The sequence below is a fragment of the Haliotis cracherodii genome, unplaced genomic scaffold (genome assembly GCF_022045235.1).
Source record: "Haliotis cracherodii isolate W230 unplaced genomic scaffold, xgHalCrac1.p SCAF_16, whole genome shotgun sequence".
Lineage (NCBI taxonomy): Eukaryota > Metazoa > Mollusca > Gastropoda > Lepetellida > Haliotidae > Haliotis > Haliotis cracherodii.
The window spans coordinates 26554319-26580234 of record NW_027266271.1 but is presented as its reverse complement, the minus strand read 5'-3'; the positions used below and the strand labels follow the sequence as shown (position 1 = coordinate 26580234).

At 39.4% G+C, this 25916-nt stretch overlaps 1 protein-coding gene and 2 pseudogenes across 1 annotated transcript; 2 read left to right on the top strand and 1 right to left on the bottom strand.

The window, feature by feature from the left end:
- The first annotated feature begins 995 nt into the window (after positions 1–995).
- On the top strand, positions 996–2255 carry LOC139463641 (uncharacterized). Its single transcript, XM_071244909.1, has 3 exons — positions 996–1086; positions 1556–1794; positions 2031–2255. The coding sequence occupies exons 1-3, from the start codon at positions 996–998 to the stop codon at positions 2253–2255; spliced, it is 555 nt and encodes a 184-aa protein (XP_071101010.1).
- A 5356-nt stretch (positions 2256–7611) lies between these two features.
- LOC139464018 (uncharacterized) lies at positions 7612–24829 on the bottom strand (annotated as a pseudogene).
- LOC139463640 (uncharacterized) lies at positions 20508–22222 on the top strand (annotated as a pseudogene).
- Positions 24830–25916: the final 1087 nt, after the last annotated feature.

The window sequence follows — 25916 nt, the reverse complement described above, 5'->3', positions numbered from 1 at the left end:
GGGATAGGAAAGACATACATAAAATACGTTCAAATAGTATTTTCGACTCTGTACAATTAAAACTTTAACAGGGATTTATTATGATAATGGAAAGAGTTTCGTTGTATTTTTATATACAAAAAAAACATTTAGACAGTCGCTCTGAATATTAGTTTAGGTTGTCACGCCCAAACGGGGCCAATGGGTTTCACTAAATTCGAAAACAACTAATAACCAATTTGATCATTAGGCCACATAAAGTTGTCAGGCTGTGAAATAACTGAAATAATCCTCAAAAACGTAAAACGCATCTCAATGGCTTTAACTTTGGACAGTATGCCCATGGGAGGATTCCAGTAGGTAATAGTTATCACCACACTTTACAGGTGTAGTGGCCACCTCCGTCTGTAGCCTCATGTACCCGCTTCCCGGGGGCAAATTTCTCATGAGTCGCACATTTAAGTATTTAGTGCGTGCGCACCACACCATGTGCTGGCAAAAGCGTTAGAAAGTTTGAATGTCGCCATGTAACTCCAATTGACAATTCTCTGGAATCAAACGATCTGGATGATGTGGAAGACTTCTAGCTTACAAAGGAACAAGAACAGGCCCGTTTCAGCAATCATGTAAGTGAAGAAGAAATCTTGGATTTACAACGAAGTCAGATCCCTCGAAATACTAAGAGAAACACGCAATGGAGCGTTAATGTCTACGACAGTTTGGCCTGTGCAAGAAACACGCGTGTGAAAAGGTATGGTACTACACACAGCGAGAAGTATGCCTGTGCTGTCCCATTAACGAAGGACATAACCGCTGAAGAATTCGACTTCTGGTTGTGTCGATTCATATGTAAGGTACGTCGCCAAGATGGAAGTCCATACCCTGCCATGTCATTTTAGGAACCTATGACTTGGAATTCTGCGTTACCTCAAAGAAGAGTACAAGCGATTTGACTTGAAGTTCATGGATACAGATAATGCGCAATTTGCCGGTTGAGAGCAACACTTGATGGCCAAATGAAGAAACTGAATTCAGAAGGTGAAGGAAAAGTAGTTAAACAGGCCGAGCCCATTTCACCACTGGAAGAAGAGAAATTATGGGAGACTGGTACATTCGGTATTGACAATTCTGAATCTCTGTTCAACACAGTTTATTTCTACAACTGCAAGATATTTGGATGAAGGGCGGCTGATGAACTTTCTTCACTACGTGTAGATCAGATTGTTTTCGCCAAAGATGACGATGGAGAATTTGTAGATTTCCTGGGAGGAACTTTCAAGAATAACCATGGAGGGCTAAAACAAGGTGGCAAGGTTCCATTCAGGTAAGAACTTTTAAATTAGTTTATAAAATTCTAGGGTCTCATATCGCGAGATATTTCGCAAGCCATAACTATTTCCAACACACTGTCCGACACAAATACGGCAGAAATATGGAGATTTTCGTTATTTTGGTTTATTTTAATGCTAATTTACAATATCTCTCCAGTTTCATGTTTACATGTCTTGAACACAATACCACAGTGTGTCAACTGATTCATGTAGCTGTCTAAATAACGCTTACTATGTATTTTCAGACGTGTTCGCCAATACGTCCAAGAGTCAAACCCAAGATGCTATTGTAAAAGTGCTACGAGAATACATGGAATCCATCCCCCTAGGAGGACTGTTCTATCGACGACCTTTGTCGTCACGTGACGGAGAAAACGTGAGGTATTCTCACCAGAAGGTTGGCGTGCACACGTTTGAGAAGCTGTTTAAGAAAATATGCGACAAAGCTGACATAACAGGACATCACACTGGTCATTCTGGCAAGGTAAATATTATTACATTGACATCTCATTTAACCGTTGTACTGCTGAAATAATCTTTAGTGCGACGTAAAACTCCAACTCCTCCTCCACGCCTCCGTTGAATACATTTTACTCTGAATTTAATAAGAGTAAATCAGCCTTCAGCATGACAAGGACTAAAAATGTATTTGCATGATCGTATTATATAGCGCCATAAATGCGTATATGTCCATTTTTCAAATTAATCTTAATGTTTCAGGTAACAACAGCAACTCGCCTGTTCCACAACAAAGTGGACGAACAGCTGGTTCAAGAAAGGACGGGCCACAGAAGTCTAGCTGTGAGAGCGTACAAGCGCACGAGCAAAACACAGCAGAAAAAAATATCGGATCTCCTCCAGCCGCCAAAACCCAAGGAATCAAAGATTGAACCGAAGACATCGCCTCCCAGGTCTCCAGTTGCAACATGCACTTTGCCTGACTAGTCGGATGCAAAGCCTGTTACCATTAAATGTACGAAACGGAACGGTGACAGTTTTGAAATTATGTTCTAATTTTGGGACAATGCTAATAAAAACCTTGATGACCTTTTCTGTTGTTGTTTTTACACAAAAAGGGAATGGTCAAAAGTGGAGTAGTCGATATCACTACACTTTGGGAATGTATTGGGGAATGATCCTACAGTTTTAACAAAAGAAACCATGGCAACGAGACCGAAAGTGGGATATAACTACAGTTACGGATTAATGACGGATAAGTATCAAAACACGAGTGGCGTAGCCATTTGTGAAAATATCTCCTTTTCCTCCGTCACGAGATGAGAGAAACATGATTTTTCACACATGGATTACCCTATTAATTATATACTTTTTGTGCAGCGGAATATTAAATTATTTCATTACAAACAGTTACAAATAACACACAGGAACGCTTCATCAACCCTTGTATTTGAGACTTAAAAAGTAGTTTCGTGTTTGCAAAATCTTAGATAATATTAACAAAAAGTATCAAAAATTATGAAGGGGCACATCGTACATTGAGATATGATTATGTACAAACTCAACTTTAGCATAAAAATATTCTTGAAAACTACGAGACCGCTGTTGGAAGCGAAAGAATACACGCTGGTCAGTAACACAAATGGTGCTCTGTGAAACGAACAGTCTCGATTGACGAGTTAAATAAGAAATTTACAGTTTATAATGAAACATTGTCGAGAAAAACAGCAAGAAGTGATATTAACTGACCATCTGTCATTATTTGCCTTGTCAATGTGGAACAAGGACGTCAGCAGGGTTTGTTTTTTTGTACGGGCAAGATACTAACGATAAAGGGAGATCATTTGATCTCAACTCTTGTAAGACTGCAGTGAAATATCAGGTTTATGTTCACTACAGTGAAATATTAAGAGTTATGTTCACTACAATGAAAATATCACTTTTCTCAACTTCAGAAAATTCAGTTTTTCACTCTGAAGTATATAATAAAAGTAACATTCTGTTTCCAACAACTCAAAAATCTCTCACCCACCCCACCACGAATAATAAATAGTGAGAAACCTTCACGCATCCGTCCAGGAAAGAGAAATCATACATGAACGAAAAACCTATATAAAATATTCCGTTACGGTTGTGTTTAAGTATGACATTTCATTGCTACGGTATTGAAACTAAATGGAATTACCTTGATTCTGAACACAATATCCACACTCAAGTGTCCGTGACAAGACGAACATAAACAACGCCCTCACACACGTTTCTTGGAACACATCCGTGAACACATTACGCCATGAATTACTAGGCTTGAATCGTGCATGGGTCATTCAGTAACATACCACTCTAAGGGCGTAACACCTTCTTTATCACACAGTTATGGTGACGTTTCAATACACAGGGATATACAGGGACTTTCTTCTTACATGCACATATTGCGGTACCTAGGTATAGTTACTCCAGATCCCGTCCTGATATACAGGGACTTTCTCCTTACTTGTACATGTTGGAGTACCTACGTATAGTTACTCCAGATCCCGTCCTGATATACAAGGACTTCTTACTTGTACATGTTGCGGTACCTACGTATAGTTACTCCAGATCCCGTCCTGATATACAGGGACTTTCTTCTAACTGGTACATGTTGCTGTACCTACGTATAGTTACTCCAGATCCCGTCCTGATATACAGGTATACAGGAACTTTCTTCTTACTTGTACATGTTGCAGTACCTACGTATAGTTACTCCAGATCCCGTCCTGATATATAGGGACTTCTTACTTGTACATATTGCTGTACCTACGTCAAATTTAGGTCGGATATGAATCGATATATGCATATCGCATTAAACTTGACAGAACAAAACTAGTTGTGAACACCTGGTGACATAATTGATTTTCAGTGATCAATTCATATAATCTTCATCACAACGATCGTATTTGCCCTCCATGCCCTATGGAATATGTTTCGGCAGATAATTGAAACTGATTATTCTCTGGTGTTGACGTTAGGATTTATATTTTCGTCATTTGGTGTAGACACGCCGTCCTACTGAAAGTATTGGTTTTCTCTACGGACGTAAAAAAACACCCAGTGTCTATGTCAGCAATGCAAGTGCCACAAACTTCAGAAACCTGGTAGGTGGGATTATGCCTGAAATATGTTTAAGAAATCTTACTTTCCAGAGGAAATGTCACACACCTTTTCCAGATGTCGCTTATCTGTCCCTCATGAAAAAAGCTGTTCTTTTCTTGGAAATTGTATGTCAGTTTCCTAGTTTCGTTTTGGATGAAGGGGGATAACTCTACGATTTCCAACACGAAGAGACTCAAGTATGCTCTATCATAATAATAATAATAATAATAATGATAATGATGATAATAATAATAATAATAATGTGCATAGCTTTCGGCCATGGGAGCCGTGTCACTTCACACTTGTGAGTGAGTGAGTGAGTGAGTATGGTTTTACGCCGCTTTTAGCAATATTCCAGCAGAGGAGACCAGAAATGAGCTTCACACATTGTACCCATGTCGGGAATCGAACCCGGGTCTTTGGCGTGACGAGAGAACGCTTTAACCACAAGGCTACCCAACTGCCCCTAACACTTGTCAGAGGGATACACAAAGCACGTGATGTAGACATGTTCTTACTAGTGAAATATGCCACACATGCATCTTTTATTTTTTGCTGTTAATTCAGAAAACAATTCAGATCATCGTTGCAGTAGATAATTAAAGATCCTCTCACTGGATGGTTAACATCATTTTTGAGTACATGCGCGCTGGTTATATACAGCTGGCCTGGGACAGTACCAGATAAAAACACCCGTTATCTAGAAATCGACTGACTGAACACACCATACCTAGTTGTATCGATACCTGGACAGTGATAGATAAGGCCCTAAAATGTTTCCAGGACCGAAAACCACGTGGAACTTAAACTGAAAGTAGAACCGTGCTGTTCTTCTTTCTACCCTTCATTCAATTCGTACATTAAATACTTTATTATGACAACACAGAGTATAACATTTGCTACTTATCCTTGAATTACTAAGATTAAATGGGTCATTTGGTAACATATTCAGTTACAACTACTTTAAGGGAGTAACAACGTCTTTAGTATACTGTCATAGTGACGGTTTGACACAGATCCTTATACCGTTGTCAAGTAAGGATTTACATTAATGCAGAGATTAGTGTTACACTCTGGCATACTCAATACGGTGCATCACACGCATGCCCACAGTATGCGCTCACCATAATGACATATGCTTCGTTGTCAAGGGAGAGAGAAACAACATCGATCTTTTCGTGTTCACAGAGAGAAAATCAGCCTTCTTGCTAGGAACCATTGAAAGTGATGGAGTGTGTTCGATGCGTTTTGATGTGCAATTAGTAATAATCACCTTCAAGGCGGCAGTTCGAAACAACAATTGGTTCAAGTTTTCATTTCTGGCAACTTTGTATTATTCGTTACTATATGTATACGGTGGATTTCTTCTTCCGTGTAATGTTGCATTGCCTCCAAAGGGTTACTCCGGACGCCCTCCTCGCTTACACTGACTTTCTTCTTACTTGTACAAGTGCCTACAGATAGGCCTAGATCCCCTCGTGACGTACGACGTGCCTGCTGTACCCTTACAAACATAGTCTCACACATAGACAGGTAGCCAGATGCAGTTACTCCCCTCATAACATATACAGTCCCATACAGGAAAAGAAGTGATCTATTACCTCTACACTCAATGCCGTTGAAATAGCCAGGGGATGTTGGGAGTGTTCAACACGTGTTCGTGAAACTTGTTCCCGCAGTACACAAGCACTTGCTTTGGTAATACACAATGTGTAATACTGCTGTATGTTTATTAAACGAGTGATCTCTTCACCGGTAAGCAACACATATATATATTTCTGATACTCCACGTGGTAAAGAACGTAATGAAATCGTTATTACTGACTTTATTGACCAAAATACAAACACTGAAAATAACAATTGGTTACTCAAACAGAAGTTAAAGTTCCAGTATGGGGTCCACACTGTGAAGGCACATACTGGTGTCATTAATCGTCAGCTCACTGGAAAGCGTGCTGTCTGTATAAAAGACGTCTATTTGCATACGTGTATTATTCATGGTGATATTTGTTTGATTTGACGTGCACTCATTTTTATTAAATGTGTTTCACCTGTTCTTCAAATATTTTAAAGCAAGTCTTGAAAGTGAAATTAGCATCATTGTTTGTATACACAATTAGGATCCAGGCCTTCCGCCATACCATTATACTGTCAACTGGATATCCAGATGATCATCTAAAACTTGACTGACAAAAAACTCAAATACAAACAATTCAACTTCCTGCTTTACAGTGTGTAATGCAATTTGAATGTAAACATTTTATTTATATTCCTAACTGAATACATTTCAACGTTCCTTTCGTTTGCAAAATAATGATTTGGGTCACAATGGAGTATCAATACCTATGTTATGTTCTGGTATAGTATAAGTTGTGGACGCGAGAGATGCATAGTGTGCTGTAATGTGTGTGCGAGTTTATGTACTCCGAGCCGGACGTCGAGGCGTACATAGCCTCGCTCACAGTGTACAGCAACACTGCCTATATACGCCGAGGGACCGGTTGACAACGAATCTATTTTACAGCCCTCATATCTCTTTATCAGTATGGCTAACTATTGATAGCTAGCAGGCGGCACAAATTCATTCAGATTTATCACCCTTGTATTAAAATCGGATATAATCGCCTAAGTTCTCTGAACTGCATTTCATGGGTGTTCAGTTTGATATAATAGTATTATGTCATTGTATTCGCATTTGTAAGAAATTTGGCATTTACAGCTACGTACATGAACTTTGTACCTTATCTGTCTGCGTTGTACATGGGGAAAACTGCTAATTCAGTAACCTATCGAAAAAGAGTATATTTATGCAAGGTAGGATAAACTGTATATGTCAATTACAAGGCTTTCTGTACTGGAATTCAACACAGGATCCCTGGTACCAGAGTCTGTCGTGATCGCACGGCTGGATGTCATCGTCACCATCGTAAAACAATATTCACTCATTCACTAATTCATAGATATTCCTATTGGTATTGATTAATAGCACGTATAAAGTAGGAACTGTTAGCGCTTATAGACGACCAAACAAATTGAACATTTATCCAATTTTCCGAGATGACTTGTTTGTTCATTCACATACAAGTTGTTTGTTTGTTAAATTTCCCCGTTTGACATACACATGGAACGTTCTCCAACCCGATGTGATGGTAGGAGCTTGTCAACTGTTTGCCATAGTTTATGTGCTGATGCTTGGATATTCGACGTTACAACATTTTTATCCTATCTTAAAATAATTCATTGCAACAAAATAAAAAAAATCCAATTTGCATAAAGAAAAGTCATTGTTCACCGGATTTGTTGTAGGCCCCCTACAAATAGTCAAGACTGTCGTTAGAACGTTAAAACTGTTCTTTCTTAACTTTCTCAGTGTTGTGCCTACATGTATGACATAAATACCTTTGTGTCTGTATGTTTTAAAACGCAGTCGTTTTCATACGAAGGCAGGACCCTCCACTTCTAACCTGACTCGCAGTATATCATATACAAACATAGTTTGTCCAGGGTTAGCTCTAGACAAAACAAAACAGGCGCATACGTTTAGGCAGATTTACAGACTTTCTTGTGAACTTTCCAGGCTTTCCTCTGACAAGCTTTGCCACAGTAGAACACCAGGAGACATTTGGAACATCTCTTACAGTTTTCTGAGATCTTGCCACAGCTGTCACAAACTTCACCAGGCCTGGCGGCTAAGGAACCAGAACTCGCTCCAGTGACCGGGGAAGATTGCCCTGATGTCCTTATGTCGGGAACACCTAAAACAACGACATTTATGAAGAACTGTGGACTATACCTTAGCAACGCACATAGGAGAAGCACCTGCTGCATAAATAGTTCGTAACTCAGCCCATTACTCATTTTCCTATGTACTTACACAGAGAATTAACCATTTGGACCAACTCCGTATCACAGTTCAAAGTAAGCAGGTCCGTGTAGGGATACCTCCCTCTCAGGATAGTTCTCGTAATCCATCTCCTGTCCTCAGACTGATCTTGAATCACTCTGTGGGAGTTTACTTCTAGAATCCTCATCAACAAAGCATATCCCTGTCAGAGATCAAGCATACAATGCTGCACAACCATCCATTTTAATCATAAAAGTAATAATGATGATGATGATGATGATGATGATGATGATGATGATGATGTGCCGATATAAAATTAAGGTTGTCTAATCAAATCTTCCTCAGTAGCGATATGCGAAAAGGTTTGTATAGTCACACATTTTCCCTATTGTGCTCACTGCATAATAGAATTCATGTGGGTCATTGTTCACAAAATCAATCTTTGGATTGTCTGGTTGAGACTTATTCACAGGCAGCGGGCATGTAGCTGGGCGAGCAAATAGCTGAATCTGAGTGTGGTGTTAAACAACAAAAACAAAAAGAAGAAAATAAGTGCAGAATAGGTAAGTTTATATTTGATCACAAGGTTTATGTATATAAAACAGCAAGAATGAAACAGCATGAAATAATCAACCAGATTACAGTACCTCTTGTTGTTCTTATAAGTAATGTTTACCTCGCTAAGGCGTTGAGAAGATAGGTCCATTTCCCCACATGTCTTCTTGATGTCTTCCCAAGGCATGATTTCTTCATTCGTTATTTTTGTTTGGGTAACCAAAACCTCGGCTATGTCAAAATCGAAAAACGTCAAAAATAGAGTTGGTCTGTCCTCGTGGATCTTAAGACCTTCCAAACGAAGCATTTTGCTTGCTCTCTTGGCAGGATGTGAGTGACTTGGAGCTCTGAGTGTGATGTGTGTTGGCACCTATGAAAACAACAAGCAAATGCTGGATTAAAGGTATATATTGAAGGAAAGATGACTTCTCTTGAGAGACGACAGTATCCTTTTCTCACTTATTATATCTTTTATCCCGTTATAAAAATGTATCTTAAAGTTAAATCAGTTTTTATTTCACAAACAACTGGCATTTACTATCAAAATGTTTGAATAGTGTGTACTGTGTATTTACACTTCGCTGACTACTAAACTACCGACCCGTGAAGATCCGGGAGAGAATAGGTCTTCAGCAACCAATGCTTGCCGTAAAAGGCGACTATGCTTGCCGTAAGAGGCGACTAACGGGATCGGGTGGTCAGGCTTGCTGACTTGGTTGATGCATGTCATTGATCCCAATTGCGTGGAATGATGCTCATGATATTAATCACTGGATTGTCTGTCCCAGCCTCGATTATTTACAGACCGCCGTCATATTGCTGGAATATTGCTGAGTGTGGCGTTAAACAACAAACCAAACAACCAACCAACTAAACTACCAAAATGGTGTAACAAAAGATACATGTTAAACCACACAAGTATTAGACCTACCCCTGATGAAAACGGGACTGTTATCAAGATCTGCTCCACAAGAAATCTAAGCTGATGTATGGGCGAAGGTTTCCCTGCAGACACCTGGCACATGCTTGCAACATACGTCTCTAATGTTTCTTTTCCGGTTTTCGAGAGAGGAAAGTTGGGCAGATCAGCTGCAGAGTTTGTGTTGAGCTTGTTCCAGGGCAAAACACGTTCACCTATGGTCACATCAGCATCCTTGACAAGACAAGCTTCAATCCACCCTCTCTTCCTTGACAGCTTAATGTTGCTCCTGTTTAAAGCAATTCCGCATGAAAGCCTTAGCGTTTCACTAAAGCTTGAATATCTGAAGCATGAAAAGTACAATATTCAGTAAAATATCGACAAAAGCGTAATTGTCTAAGATCTACATCAATTTGGGCTTATTTCACCATCAAGCTGACACGAGATGACAAAACTAAAATACCGTTCAAGAGATAAGGATTTTGATGACCAATGAAATCTTCATAGCGGATAATCGAGGCTGGTTATTCTCTGGCGTTGACGTTATATATTTCGAGCGCATAGGAAGGAATACAGTTAGGTATGCTCACATAAACTTTATTTAAACTTCTGAAACTCGTTCCGTACGTACACCTGTCACACATATGGTAGCTTAATGGTTTTAACACGTTTTGACATGACATACTATGATGTCAGGCTTTCCCGACAGGTTAAAAGTGTGTTAAAAGTTTGTTAAAAATTCAGTCTACCAATGAATAAACTCACCCATTCTGACTGTTCTGTAGTTCTACAACATATGGGTCTCCATCAACACGATCCGTGCTGAACGTCCCTTCCTTCAGGCATTCTGGGTCTGTTGTGATGGTCACAAGGTAATGATCTGTGTACTCAGTCACCGTCTGTGCATCAACATGTGTACACGTTAGTATACGTAGTCATGACAATCTACGGTTCGGTTTTCCTATTGATAACGAGGTCTGCGATAATTTGAAACAACAATAACAGAATACTGTATGACGAGTTAGGATAATAATAAGAAGATGATATGAGTGGTGTTTCAATGACAGCATTTATTCTGGTCATTTCAGCAACGGGGACACTTAAGGTTTTTCTCCCACATAAAGCTGACACGTGACAAAATAACTGAAATAATTTCCAGAGCGGCGTTAGACCAAATTCATCCACTCCAATCCGCAGCATTTCTGTTGGTCATTCTAAAACTGAGAAACTGTTTGAGCTGTTTAACTCGAGATAAGTTTGGGAAATATTATTTTCGTTGCATGAAAACACGTTTCTCAACCATGTTCGTTTGTTGGTTTGTTGTTTAACGCCGCACTCAGCAATATTCCAGCGGTCTGTAAATAATTGAATCTGGACCAGACAATCCAGTGATTGATATCATGAGCATCGATCTTCACAATGTGGGATCGATGACATGTATCAACCAAGTCAACGAGCCTGACAAGCATAGTCGCATTTTACGGCAAGCATGGGTTGCTGAAGACCTATTCCTCCCCGGATCTTCACGGGTATTCTCATCCATGCACGATTGTTGGCAAGTTTGTGCATAGGATAATATTTTAAAACTTCAATGCATTATGATTAAAAAATATGTACTTACACTCCTTTTTTTCGCGTCTGGGGGATGGGTTAGCAAGTTGGTGTCTTGTATTTATGAAAAGTAGAAACATAATGTTATTCATTACAAGCTACTGGGTAAAATGCATATCTTGCAAACTTTTGTGGAGGGCATTATTTGCCGACAAAAAGTCATGTTTCGTTATATCAGTAATTCAATTCCTGATATCTTGAAACTAAATACAGATATCAATAATTAATTATTGATATCTTCAGTTGTTGCCATTATTCTGTTTGTTAAGTACTGTGGTTTATGTTTCTAACTATGGCGGAAAATTTCTTCTCACTACGGAGACTATGTTTTCAAATTGATCACAGCTGTGTCAGTCCCCTCAACTCCTCCGCGAATTGCTTGGCGTGCTGTTGAAACTACTTCCTGCACAAGTTGGTCATGGTTTTGCCGCCATTTTGGAACTGGAAGAATTTACGGATATGTAGCCAGACCGGAAGTATTCGAAGATATCTGTAAATTATTTCCCACACTTTTTGGGACCGGAATCATTCTTTTGCCGTTCCTTCATTTTACTTAAATCATATTAAAGATAACAACAATTGATATAAAATGTATGAAGATATATGAAGATATCTAAAACGAATTAATGATATCTCTAATGCATCTTATTTCAAAATATCTTGAATTGAATTTAGGATATCTTAAATTTGATTCTTATATGATTATGTACAGCAGGATGGTAAATGTTTAATGATATCTTAAATGCATTTAGAGATATCACGAAATAATTTGTTTATATCACAGTAACATTTAAGATATCAGTTATTGTAGTTTGGATATCAGAATTGAATTCAAGATATCTTTTATTATTTTTTGATATCTTTAAAAACAGTATTGATATCTTTAAATAAAATACCGATATCTTTAAAACAATTGAAGATATCAGTAATTCCGTGATAAACGTGAAAACGGCTTGCCATACCTGCGACATGAGAGAAGATTGATATCATCTTGCCGTATTTCTTTCAACGTAAATGTATTCAAATATTAGACAAGTTTAAAGAAACTATTTGACCCCGAATTGATGGGGATGCGCCATCTTGCATGACCGTAAGGAAAGAACGATGTTACCACGGATTCGTTAGATGAAGGGAAAGGTAATTAGAACCATTTTGTGCCGTGACGTCAGTCCATTATGACGTAACTAAAAAATGCACTTTATCGGAGGATAACGTAAAGATGGCGCCTTTGAACTTTTTAGTAAAGATTTTTAGAATATTTCTCATTGTGTAAATAACATCAATGGAATCGAGTTGTCAGTAGCACTGTAGTCAGTGCAACGTCTACTCTACTCCCGATAGACACAACTATTTTTAACGAAGCATGAGTAATGCATAGACGCAGACATACGTATCTCCAATTGTGCTTTCAACATATTTTACTTGAATATGTCCGTGAACTTTTGCAGTTGCCTGTTATCAGAATAACTGTCAACATAGAATAACTTGGTAAAGTTTGGGGGGCACGGGTGGCCCTGTCGTCTAAGGCGCCGCGATTCGCTGTGCAGAGTTTCGTCCCTTGGACACGCCAGAAACCTATGATTGTGGGTTCGAATCCCGGTTGGCCCCGATTATTTTTCTAGGTTTGTCAGCACCATACCCGTGCTCGTGGGTTTCACCGAAGTGGTAAGGTCTGAGACCTGCATCACCTCGGGCTTTCCTCCCACACTAAGCTGACACGCCGTGATGATATGACTGGAATACTGTTAAAAACGGCGTTAAACCCAGCTCACTCACTCACTCACTGGTAAAGTTTGTGTGTGCAAATGCTTTCAGGAACATGATCTTCGAACCGGCATCATGTCGTTTTTCACAATCAATATTGTAGAAATCTGACAGCGGATGTCTCCAGTTGTGATGATAACACTTAATCTATTTTGAGATGCTTCCATGTTTGTGTCGCAAGAGAATCGGGGATTTCTTTTACAAACTTATTCTGCCTCCGGTGATATCAAAAACAAAATTTAATTGATGTTGCTCTCATCAAATAAGTAAAATGTGTTTTGAACCTGTGACATATACAAACCAAGTGTTTGTTTGTTGCTGAACGACGCTACGGTTACCTTTAGCAATATTCTGAATCCTTTTCAGAATCTTGTCCGTTCCTCTTTTGACACACATCTTCTTAACTTCTGAGGGACCTTGAATGTCTAAGCCTTGATAATTTTCAATTTGTTCAAGTGCTTCAGACACTGCATCTGATGCTGAAATATATACCAATGAATTCCTAGGTACAAACTGTGATATTATGTATTGGTGAGATACTGTGGTTGCTTTAGGTAAATAATCTGTTATTAAAAATAGTTTGTTCTCAATTTGTACAAAACAGAACACATTATTTGAAATACATGCTGCATGGTCTGAAAAAAAATAATGTTTTGTTGGTCCCTTAAAAAATGTTCCTTCCTCAGATGTGTGAGTACGTTGTAAGCACATAGTCACACACATACCATTCAGTTGTTTGTTCACTCCAAGAAACGTTTCGTCTTTGACTATACATCAAATTGATATGAGTAAGCATTATTTGATTATTTCAAAGGTTTGAGAGATGTTGAGTGAAGGTTGAGGTAGGTATATTTTAAACTAAACTTTTAAGGATCACATACCGTCTTCAGCAAGAGTTAGTGCTGTCAGCTTGTCCTGCTCCCGAGCTGTTTTCCATTTCAAAGTCAACTTTGAACGTATGTGTGCACACTGAGTTAGCAGGAGACTCCTGATGAAAGAAGTGACCTGTTAATGGTCACTTTGTAGCAAATCCCTGCCCTAACGAATCATTGACTAATGTGTCTGAGTGGGATTTCCAAATATAAAACTGACGCATAATATCTCAGTGGGCGAGCATAGAACTATAAAACCGAAAACCGTACATGCAGCTACACACGCATGTGTAAGTGGAATAATCTTGACTATTATGCCTCATCTCCTAGAAATACTACTACGCATGATCAGTTGAAGGCTTCGAGTATTTCATTGATCGTTCCATGATTTTCACGGCCATTTGAACTTTTACGCCCAAATGAATCGGTTTCGTCGGATAATCGAGACTGGTTATTCTCTAATACTCGGGTTAACATTTAAAGTGAAGTAACATTGGAACATATGTTCTTTTTAAATGGTCGATCGTATGTTCTCTAAATCACGTGTGACAGTCAGTTTGTTCAAACATGAATTCTAAACATGACATATGTGCTACATTTCTTCTGTAAACAAAGAAATTTAAATTACTTACTCATGTCCAAGTGAGAGGTCTTCTGCTAGGTGCAAACCAAACACCGTTGGATACATCAAAATTGGCACATCAATGCAGTAACGAAGAAAGATTTCTACTGAAATGTAGCCCTCTAGTTTCGCGAAGTTAAAGCTCTGTGACCTTAGCAGTCCATTTGGCCTGAACGAAAACAAAACCATAAACAGAGATATATTAGAGTGTGTGTGTGTGTGTGTGTGTGTGTGTGTGTGTGTGTGTGTGTGTGTGTGTGTGTGTGTGTGTGTGTGTGTGTGTGTGTGTGTGTGTGTGTGTGTGACGCCACTTTGAACAGGAAAACCCAAATGACGCAGGTATTTAGACCACAACCGAGCACGACTATGGTGCTTACCATCCTAGACAAACAGGGCGAACCAGGATTCGAACCGATGACCACAAATGTCTGGCACGGCTAAGGGACACAAATGTGCACAGTGGAACGTGGTGCCATCTGTGTGATGTTATGATACATTATCTTAATTTGCTTTTCATTAATGGTTGGTACTATTGTGATCTGTTCTTCGGATATACTTGCTGTTTCAGTCTGTCGCGAAAACAACTCAGTACAGATATCAGACCAATTTTATCTGCTAAATTTGACGTGTCAATGAAGTCAAATCGGAGATCTTCCGGGAGGTCCGTCTCACATACTGCTGTTGCCTCTCCATGCCACATATAGATCTGCAAAACAATACATTATAAACTGAAAATGAACATCAAAAATACCAATGCACTAAATATGATACGTTATGAGCTTTTGTCGTTCCACGAACTCTGTTGTTTTGTACCATAAACTCTGTGCGTGTGCGTGCGTGCGTCTGTGTGGCAGAGGAGATTAAGAGGGAATATTATTTTCAGTCAGACTTTGAAGACATAGATTTCTTGTCTATGAAAGGAGTGAGTTGTGTTTAACGCCGCTTTTAACAGTATTCCAGTCACACCACGGTGTGTCAGTTTAATGTGGGAGGAAAGACCCAAGTGATGCAGGTCTAAGACATTTACCACTTCGGTGTAACCCACGAGTACGGGTATGGTGCTGACAAACCTAGAAACATAATCGGGGCGAACCGGAATTCCAACCCACAATGATAGGTTTCTGGTGTGCTCAAGGGACGCAACTCTGCTCAGCGTACCCCCGTTTATGCAAGGAAAAGTCATACAATTTAAATATACATTTTGTAAACTCGAAAATGGTTTATCCTTTCATTCTGTGTACTGTTTGTACCTTGATAGCACAGTCATCTTTCATTGCTGCCTGGAAACTTTCCACCCACTTCTTCAGTATTTCCAAGCAGAGAGAGGCAAGTGTCACCGTACGCCCATCGTACCTAGGTATGAGTACAGTTCATGTAAACATGAAGATATACAAAGCAACGTTTGAACCTTGTTTATGTTGCAATATATTAGGTGAGTGAGTGAGTATGGTTTTACGCCGCTTTTATTCCAGCAATATCACGGCGGGGACCACCAGAAATGGGCTTCACACATTGTACCCATGTCGGAAATCGAACCCGGGTGTTCGGCGTGACGAGCAAACGCTTTAACCGCTAGGCTTCCAGACCGCCCCCATTATATTAAGCGAAACCTGCCTGTAGGCGTGAAAACAACATACTGAGCAAATATGTTTCTCTACCTGTGTAGTTCCAGGTCAAAATTGTAACAAAAGAATGGACAGCAGTCATCTGTGACTGCCCAAATATTACATCCGGGTCTCAAAAGCGTAATGTTGCCCTTGAAACTATCCACCATCTGTTCAGACGACATCGATTTGGAACTGACCCTCATAACCCCAGTTGAAATGAAGTCCCGGATCTCTTGATGGTACCTGCACAGATTAAAGAAGCATGAACTAGCAGAAGGGTTTGTGGGAAGGAATTATTCTTGATGAAAGCACCCCCTACCAAAAGGCAGTGGTGATGATTGTCCTTTTTATCTCCATATGTGATACGTAGATAAAAGTATCTTCTACGTAGATGTACGTATGTGATATCGTTATCGTACGTATCATTACTCAGAGTGTGAGATTGTTCAGTGAAATTGCGACCCTAGTTGGATACTAGTTTACACAAACATTAATATTTTCAATAAAGGTGATTAATTTAAGTTCATTTTTTTGTTTTGGGGCATGTTGGTCGTCTATTTTCATTTGGCATTTTCAATATTTTTACAACATACTGATATCATTTCAAACTATCAGCGCTGATACAAACATACAAACTGCAGAGTTGTACCGTCAGTGCTTCATAAGATGATGACGAACATTCGTTTGATTTGGGGTTTTTATAGTTTGATTGATTCTCACCTCTTCATGTTCACGTATTACGTCTTAAACCTCATTTCTGTAACGGAGAAATCATGAGAATCAACATATTCGAGTGATACCTCAGACTTAAACCATGTCATGGTTGAATAATGACCTATAGTTGTGTGCTTGTGTGTCATTATTAATTGAGCCAGAGGTTAAATATAACTGACCCGGAACTATTGTCAATTACTCGAGAAAATATGGTTACAAAAGTCGATGATTCGATAGATTTTACTTTCTTTCATGCAGATTATGTATTGAAGAAAACACGCTCACGAGGTTTTGGTAGACAGAGCATGCCCTGGGGAGAGGGAAAAACCAAGGGGGCGAAGCCCCCGCGGTTTTCCCCGACCCCCAGGGCATGCTCTGTCTACCAAAACCGAGGGAAAGTGTTTTTTCCATGCTTATAAACCGAAAAACAACAACTTAAAACAACATTTATAAACATTTTTATGTTTCGAACATACTTTCCATGAACCTTAGGAAACGGGCGTAAAATATCTGTTGCTGGCGTACGGATCTTGAAAAGGACATTCTAAAAACCAGTGAGGCTTATCAACACCTCTGTAGCCTCAGGGTACACTCACTGGGCTACAGATATGATAGGTTGCGAGTTCGATGCTCGGGGATATAAAGAAAACATTTCATTTGTCATTTGATTCTACATTTCATTACATGTTACAATCTGAACGGAAGTTATATTAATAAGATACCCAGGACATTATATAAAATCCCTGGGATATTATATAAAATCCCAGGGACATTACAACGTCCCTGTTAATGAGATTTAACCTGACTGGAAAGTAAAACCTCACAATAGGTTTAAATGCCTATAGAAAGAAGTCTCTTACTTAATAGCGATCCCAATGAATAGGTTTATAAAATATCATGTACGTAGATACGATGTACGTGGATGAAAGTATCACCTACGTTGATATCTCTTTAGGTTGTGGTACTAATACGTTTCCATAAAACGCTTAGCGTTCTGGAATGTAAAGATGTGATAGGAGCAATGTTAGAAATAACAAAACATGACTGTTATATTGAAGTTACATTGAGCTCCGATCAGCAATTGACTCTGAGCTAAATGAATAGAGGCGTAGTCCGTGTGGTAATAATCAGATAATATACCTGTCCTTGAGCCGAGGTACTTTATCAAGCCGACCACATTGGGCACTGACTCTAGCTGCCATCAGGTCTACTGCTGTCTGTGGTAAGTCAACTTTAGGACTAATCAATGTTCCCGTTGTCCGATCAATGGTTACTACTGGCATATCCTTTCTGCACATCGTGCCATGGTATTCCAATCTCGTATCTGTCATTTGTTTACCATTAATTTCAGCTTTCTCCATACCTAGAAGAGCCCTTTTGATGGAAACTTCACTTTTCAAATTTCCAAAATATACCCCGCTATTGCCTGACTGGACTGACGCCACTTCCTTCATCACTTTCTTTAGCCTCTGCAGGTGTTCTTGTGACAAAAGGGCGTCGTACCAGACTCCCCACAGAAACTCCATATCTTCAGCGTTGTTTGGATCAATTGTTCCAGCGAGGTAGAGTAAAATCAAATCGCGCCCCAAGATACTGTCTTCAATGTCATTGAGGTGGATGTTGATTCTCTGATCCTTTGATTTTGTGGTCCCTCTTGTCTGAAGTATGTGCATGGTATGCAGGACACCCCAGTAACAGCATGTCACACTCCATACCAACATGACACCCAAGCGTCACATCAACTGACCGTGTGTTTCCAATCGGAAAATACACCGACGATAGTTGTGGGTTAGTCGCCTCCATATTGCTGTAACAAATACGATAAAATCTAATAGGGGATATTTCAATAATGGGTGTAGTGATTGGTTGGATACTTATTATATAATGTACATGTCATGAATATTTTACATCTATTAGCAAATGTCTTCTGACGTTTTCTGAGAAAACTATGAAATGCTGGACTTCCTCATTGATAACATTTATGTGAGATTAAGACATATAGGCAAGAAGTAGACACCCCAATAGGCACAAAGTGTGATCCTCTCCTGGTATATTGGTTTCTGTTTGCTTATTGATCGGACATTCAGCTCGTATTGGCAAAATAAAAAAAGGGAATCTGGCAAAGCAGTTGAACTAAACCTTCAAGTATATCGATGATCTGATATCATTCAATTAGCGTCAAATAGTCATTTCCCTTCCACTCATGTATGCACCTGAACTAAAAGAGACCAATGAAACCGCCGCATGTGTTTCATATTAAGTTCTATGCATAAAGATTCTATGCATAAGTGATAGAAACATCACCACAAGACTGCGGAGTGAGGTGAGGTGAACTGTGGTTTGACGTCGCATTCAAGAATATTGCATTTATACAGCGACGTTCTTGGACTAGTCTGATCTTTTTAGTGCGCCCCAACTGAGAAACCAGTTTAACATGGATACTCCACTCACGTTCAGTAAACTGACTCTACAACGACCTGACCTTGTTGAATCCCCTTAATGCCCAGTGCCAGGCAAAGTAACAACAAGTTTTGTTTGTTTTTTTAACGCCGCATGCACCAATATTCCAGCTTTATGACGGTGGTCTGTAAATAATCGTATCTTGACTAGACAATCCAGCAAGTGACATCATGAGCATCAATCCACGCAATTGGGATCGATGACATGCATCAACCAAGTCAGCGAGCCTGACTACCCGATCCCGTTAGTCGCCTCTTACCACAAGCATAGTCACCTTTTACGACAAGCTTGGGTTGCTGGAGACCTATTCTACTCGTATCCGTTACTTGATGAAATCTTTCAAACACTTGATACAATGCAAACTGTCAATATTGAATGCGCTTCGCATAGTACTTTTTCTTCACGAACGTTTTCATGAGGTTATACGTGAAGCTTGTACAATAATGCATACATGAATAAGAGAGTGAATGAGTGGAATATAACTTCAGCGGAATGTATACTGACTCATATCCGAGTAACTCGAAGAATATACTTCTCCTTACTTTAAAACTATCATCAGCAATATTTCCAGAGATGTTTCCCAACAGGGATAGGAAAGACATACATAAAATACGTTCAAATAGTATTTTCGACTCTGTACAATTAAAACTTTAACAGGGATTTCTTATGATAATGGAAAAAGTTTTGTTGTTTGTATTTTTATATACAAAAAAAACATTTAGACAGTCGCTCTGAATATTAGTTTAGGTTGTCACGCCCAAACGGGGCCAATGGGTTTCACTAAATTCGAAAACAACTAATAACCAATTTGATCATTAGGCCACATAAAGTTGTCAGGCTGTGAAATAACTGAAATAATCCTCAAAAACGTAAAACGCATCTCACTGTCTTTAACTTTGGACAGTATCCCCATGGGAGGATTCCAGTAGGTAATAGTTATCACCACACTTTACAGGTGTAGTGGTCACCTCCGTCTGTAGCCTCATGTACCCGCTTCCCGGGGGCAAATTTCTCATGAGTCGCACGTGCGAAAGCAGGTATTTAGTGCGTGCGCACCACACCATGTGCTGGCGAAAGCGTTAGAAAGTTTGAATGTCGCCATGTAACTCAAATTGACAATTCTCTGGAATCAAACGATCAGGATGATGTGGAAGACTTCTAGCTTACAAAGGAACAAGAACAGGCCCGTTTCAGCAATCATGTAAGTGAAGAAGAAATCTTGGATTTACAACGAAGTCGGATCCCACGAAATACTAAGAGAAACACGCAATGGAGCGTTCATGTCTACGACAGTTTGGCCTGTGCAAGAAACACGCGTGTGAAAAGGTATGGTACTACACACAGCAAGAAGTATGCCTATGTTGTCCCATTAACGAAGGACATAACCGCTGAAGAATTCGACTTCTGGATGTGTCGATTCATATGTGAGGTACGTCGCCAAGATGGGAGTCCATACCTGCCATGTCATTGAAGAACCTATGTCTTGGAATTCTGCGTTACCTCAAAGAAGAGTGCAAGCGATTTGACTTGAAGTTCATGGATACAGATAATGCGCAGTTTGCCGGGTTGAGAGCAACACTTGATGGCCAAATGAAGAAATTGAATTCAAAAGGTGTAGGAAATGTAGCCGAGCCTATTTCACCACTGGAAGAAGAGAAATTATGGGAGACTGGAACATTCGGTATTGACAATTCTGAATCTCTGTTCAACACAGTTTATTTCTACAGTGTAGATCAGTTCGTTTTCGGGAAAGTGACGAGGGAGAATTTGTAGATTTCCTGGGAGGAACTTTCAAGAATAACCAAGGAGGGCTAAAACAAGGTGGCAAGGTTCCATTCAGGTAAGAACTTTTAAATTAGTTTATAAAATTCTAGTGTCTCATATCGCAAGATATTTCGCCAGCCATAACTATTTCAAACACACTGTCCGACACAAATACGGCAGAAATATGCAGATTTTCGTTATTTTGGCTTGTTTTAATGCTAATTTACAATATCTTTCCAGTTTCATGTTTACATGTCTTGAACGCAATACCACATTGTGTCAACTGATTCATGTAGCTGTCTAAATAACGCTTACTATGTATTTTCAGACGTGTTCGCCAATACGTCCAAGAGTCAAACCCAAGATGCTATGTAAAAGTGCTACGAGAATACATGGAATCCATCCCCCTAGGAGGACCGTTCTATCGACGACCTTTGTCGGCACGTGACGGTGAAAACGTGAGGTATTCTCACCAGAAGGTAGGCGTGCACACGTTTGAGAAGCTGTTTAAGAAAATATGCGAAAAAGCTAGTATAACAGGACACCACACTGGTCATTCTGGCAAGGTAAATATTATTACATTGACATCTCATTTAACCGTTGTACTGCTGAAATAATCTTTAGTGCGACGTAAAACTCCAACTCCTCCTCCACGCCTCCGTTGAATACATTTTACTCTGAATTTAATAAGAGTAAATCAGCCTTCAGCATGACAAGGACTAAAAATGTATTTGCATGATCGTATTATATAGCGGCATAAATGCCTATATGTCCTTTTTTCAAATTAATCTTAGTGTTTCAGGTAACAACAGCAACTCGCCTGTTCCACAACAAAGTGGACGAACAGCTGGTTCAAGAAAGGACGGGCCACAGAAGTCTAGCTGTGAGAGCGTACAAGCGCACGAGCGAAACACAGCAGGAAAAAAAATCGGATCTCCTCCAGCCGCCAAACAAGGAATCAAAGATTGAACCGAAGACATCGCCTCCCAAGTCTCAAGTTGCAACATGCACTGTGCCTGACAAGTCGGATGCAAAGCCTGTTACCATTAAATGTACGAAACGGAACGGTGACAGTTTTGAAATTATGTTCTAATTTTGGGACAATGCTGATAAAAACCTTGATGTCCTTTTCTGTTGTTTATATTTACACAAAATGGGAATGGTCAAAATATCACTTCACTTTTTGAAAAAAGTAGAGTGATATCGCTGATATCATTACACTTTTGGGAATGTATTGGGAAATGAACCTACAGTTTTAACAAAAGAAACCATGGCAACGAGACCGGAAATGGGATATAACTACTGTTACTCAAAACATGAGTGGCGTAGCCTTTTGTGAAAATATCTCCTTTTCTTCCGTCACGAGATGAGAGAAACATGATATTTCACGAGACACATGGATTATCCTATTTATTATATACTTTTTGTGCAGCGGCATATAAAATTATTTCATTACAAATGTAAAACTTTAAAACGTAAATTCTCCCAAATAACACACAGGAACGTTTCACCAACCCTTGTATTTGCGACTTAAAAAGTAGTTTCATGTTTGCAAAATCTTAGATAATATTAACAAAAGTATAAAAAAAATATGTAGGGTCACATCGTACATTGAGATATGATTATGTACAAATTCAACTTTAGCATAAAAATATTCTTGAAAACAACGAGACTGCTGTTGGAAGCGAAAGAATACACGCTGGCCAGTAACAAAAATGGTGCTTTTCGAAACGAACCGTCTCGAGTGACGAGTTAAATGAGAAATTTACGTTTTCTCAACTTCAGAAAATTCGGTTTTTCACTCTGAAGTATATAATAAAAGTAACATTCTGTTTCCAACAAGTCGAAAATCTCTCACCCACCCCACCACGAATGATAAATATTGAGAAACCTTCACGCATTCGTCCAGGGTTGTGTTTAAGTATCACTATTCATTGCTATGGTATTGTCACTAAATGGAATGACCTTGATTCTGAACACAATATTCACACTCAAGCGTCCGTGACAAGACGAACGTACACAACGCCCTCACACACGCTTCTGGGAACACATCCATGGGTGAGCGAAGGTCTACTTTCGATATAGGTTTCTTCAAGCTCCTAACAGTGATAGCCCGTTCAGGGTGCTCTCTGTACTACCACTGCCACCAATCACAGCTCCCCATTGTGCTATTCGGCCACAACCATGCAGGGATTTGAACTGACCTATTTGTTTACAAAAATAGTGAGGACTGCTATCGCCGTCTACTATTGTTAAAAGCTAACAGTTAAATCACCTTCACCCGATATCTAGAGATCGACACGTCATACATACATGTATTGATACGTGGACAGCGACAGATAAGATTACTTCCAGGAAAGAAACCACGTGGAACTTAAACTGAAAGTAGAACGGTGTTCTTCCTTCCACGCTTTCCTTCAATTCATACATGAAATATAACTAATGACAATACAGAGTATAACATTTGCGGTTACGCCATGAATTACTAGGCTTGAATCGTGCATTGGTCACATACCACTCTAAGGGAGTAACACCTTCTTTGTCACACAGTTATGGTGACGTTTCAATACACAGGGATATACAGGGACTTTCTTCTTACATGTGCATGTTGCTGTACCTACGTATAGTTACTCCAGATCCCGTCCTGATATACAGGGGCTTCTTACTTGTACAAATTGCGGTACCTACGTATAGTTACTCCAGATCCTGTCCTGATATACAGGGGCTTCTTACTTGTACATGTTGCAGGGCCCGCTCGCTTCTTTTAGATGTCGTGGCATTTCTGTGGTGTGTTTTGTTATATCAGTGTGAGTGTATGACATGCCGTATTATTTATATACCCTTATGGCAAGTCTAGTTTCGGCTGCCGAAGTAAGCGGTAATATAAGTTTTTGTTTTTCACTTTTTCACATTTTCTACAATAAAAACGTGACGTGGACGTGTATCATTTTCTGCATAGAGCATTGTTGTGTTTTCATGATTTGATGGTAAAGTTTCTTTTGGCCCTTAATTTATATAATGTGAATTGATGCGTATTTTTTCTGTAACTTTATTTACACTGCATCATTCAGTTACTATTATATCAGATACTACTTGGTCATAGAAAGCTAATCTTCAGGGACAATCATTCTAATTCTAAAACTCCCTGTTATTGATTCAATGTACATTCGCCTGTATGACCTGTATGAATTTCACACAAGTGCTTTGTGATATGTGAGCTGAATACATAGCCCACTTGCACAACAAGCCTACTGCTCGGTCGACGAGGTTAAACTCTTGTTCAAATTTAGGTCGGATATGAATCGATATATGCATTTCGCATTAAGCTTGACAGACCAAACCAGTTGTGAACACCTGGTGACATAACTGATTTTCAGTGATCAGTTCATATAATCTACATCACTAAGATCGTATTTGCCCTCCATGCCCTATGGAATATGTTTCGGCAGATAATCGAAACTGATTATTCTCTGGTGTTGACGTTAGGATTTATATGGTCGTGATTTGGTGTAGACACACCGTCCTACTGAAAGTATTGGTTTTCTCTACGGACGTAAAAAAACACCCAGTGTCTATGTCAGCAATGCAAGTGCCACAATCTTCAGAAACCTGGTAGGTGGGATTATGCCTGAAATATGTTTAAGAATTCTTACCTTCCTGGGGAAATGTCACACACCTTTTCCAGATGTCGCTTATCTGTCGCTCATGAAAAAAGCTGTTCTTTTCTTGGAAATTGTATGTCATTTTCCTAGTTTCGTTTTGGATGAAGGGGGATAACTCTACGATTACCAACACGAAGAGACTCAAGTATGCTCTATCATAATAATAATAATAATAATCATAATCATATGCATAGCTTTCGGCCATGGGAGCCGTGTCACTTCACACTTGTGAGTGAGTGAGTGAGTATGGTTTTACGCCGCTTTTAGCAATATTCCAGCAGAGGACACCAGAAATGAGCTTCCCACATTGTACCCATGTCGGGAATCGAACCCGGGTCTTCGGCGTGACGAGAGAACGCTTTCACCACAAGGCTACCCGACTGCCCCTAACACTTGTCAGAGGGATACACAAAGCACGTGATGTAGACATGTTCTTACTAGTGAAATATGCCACACATGCATCTATTATTTTTTTCTGTTAATTTAGAAAACAATTCAGATCATCGTTGTAGTAGATAATTAAAGTTCTCTCACTGGATGGTTAACATCATTTTTGAGTACATGCGCGCTGGTTATATACAGCTGCCCTGGGACAGTGCCAGATAAAAACACCAATTATCTAGAAATCGACTGACTGAACACACCATACCTAGTTGTGTCAATACCTGGACAGTGATAGATAAAGCCCTAAAATGTTTCCAGGACCGAAAACCACGTGTAACTTAAACTGAAAGTAGGACCGTGCTGTTCTTCTTTCTACCCTTCATTCAATTCGTACATTAAATACTTTATTATGACAACACAGAGTATAACATTTGCTACTTATCCTTGAATTACTAAGATTAAATGGGTCATTTAGTAAGATATTCAGTTACAACTACTTTAAGGGGGTAACAACGTCTTTAGTATACTGTCATGGTGACGGTTTGATACAGATCCTTATACCGTTGTCAAGTAAGGATTTACATTAATGAAGAGATTAGTGTTACACTCTGGCATACTCAGTGCAGTGCATCACGCGCATGCCTCGTAGTATGCGCTCACCATAATGACATATGCTTCGTTGTCAAGGGAGAGAGAAATAAAATCGATCTTTTTTGTGTTCACAGAGAGAAAATCAGCCTT

What these genes read in the sequence shown, in the direction of transcription:
- LOC139463641 (XM_071244909.1), top strand. Translation starts at nt 996, where the DNA reads ATGAAGAAACTGAATTCAGAAGGTGAAGGAAAAGTAGTTAAACAGGCC. An exon ending in AGAGAAATTATGGGAGACTG is followed by an intron (nt 1,087 to 1,555) that starts GTACATTCGGTA and finishes ATGTATTTTCAG; the next exon opens with ACGTGTTCGCCAATACGTCC. An exon ending in ACACTGGTCATTCTGGCAAG is followed by an intron (nt 1,795 to 2,030) that starts GTAAATATTATT and finishes TTAATGTTTCAG; the next exon opens with GTAACAACAGCAACTCGCCT.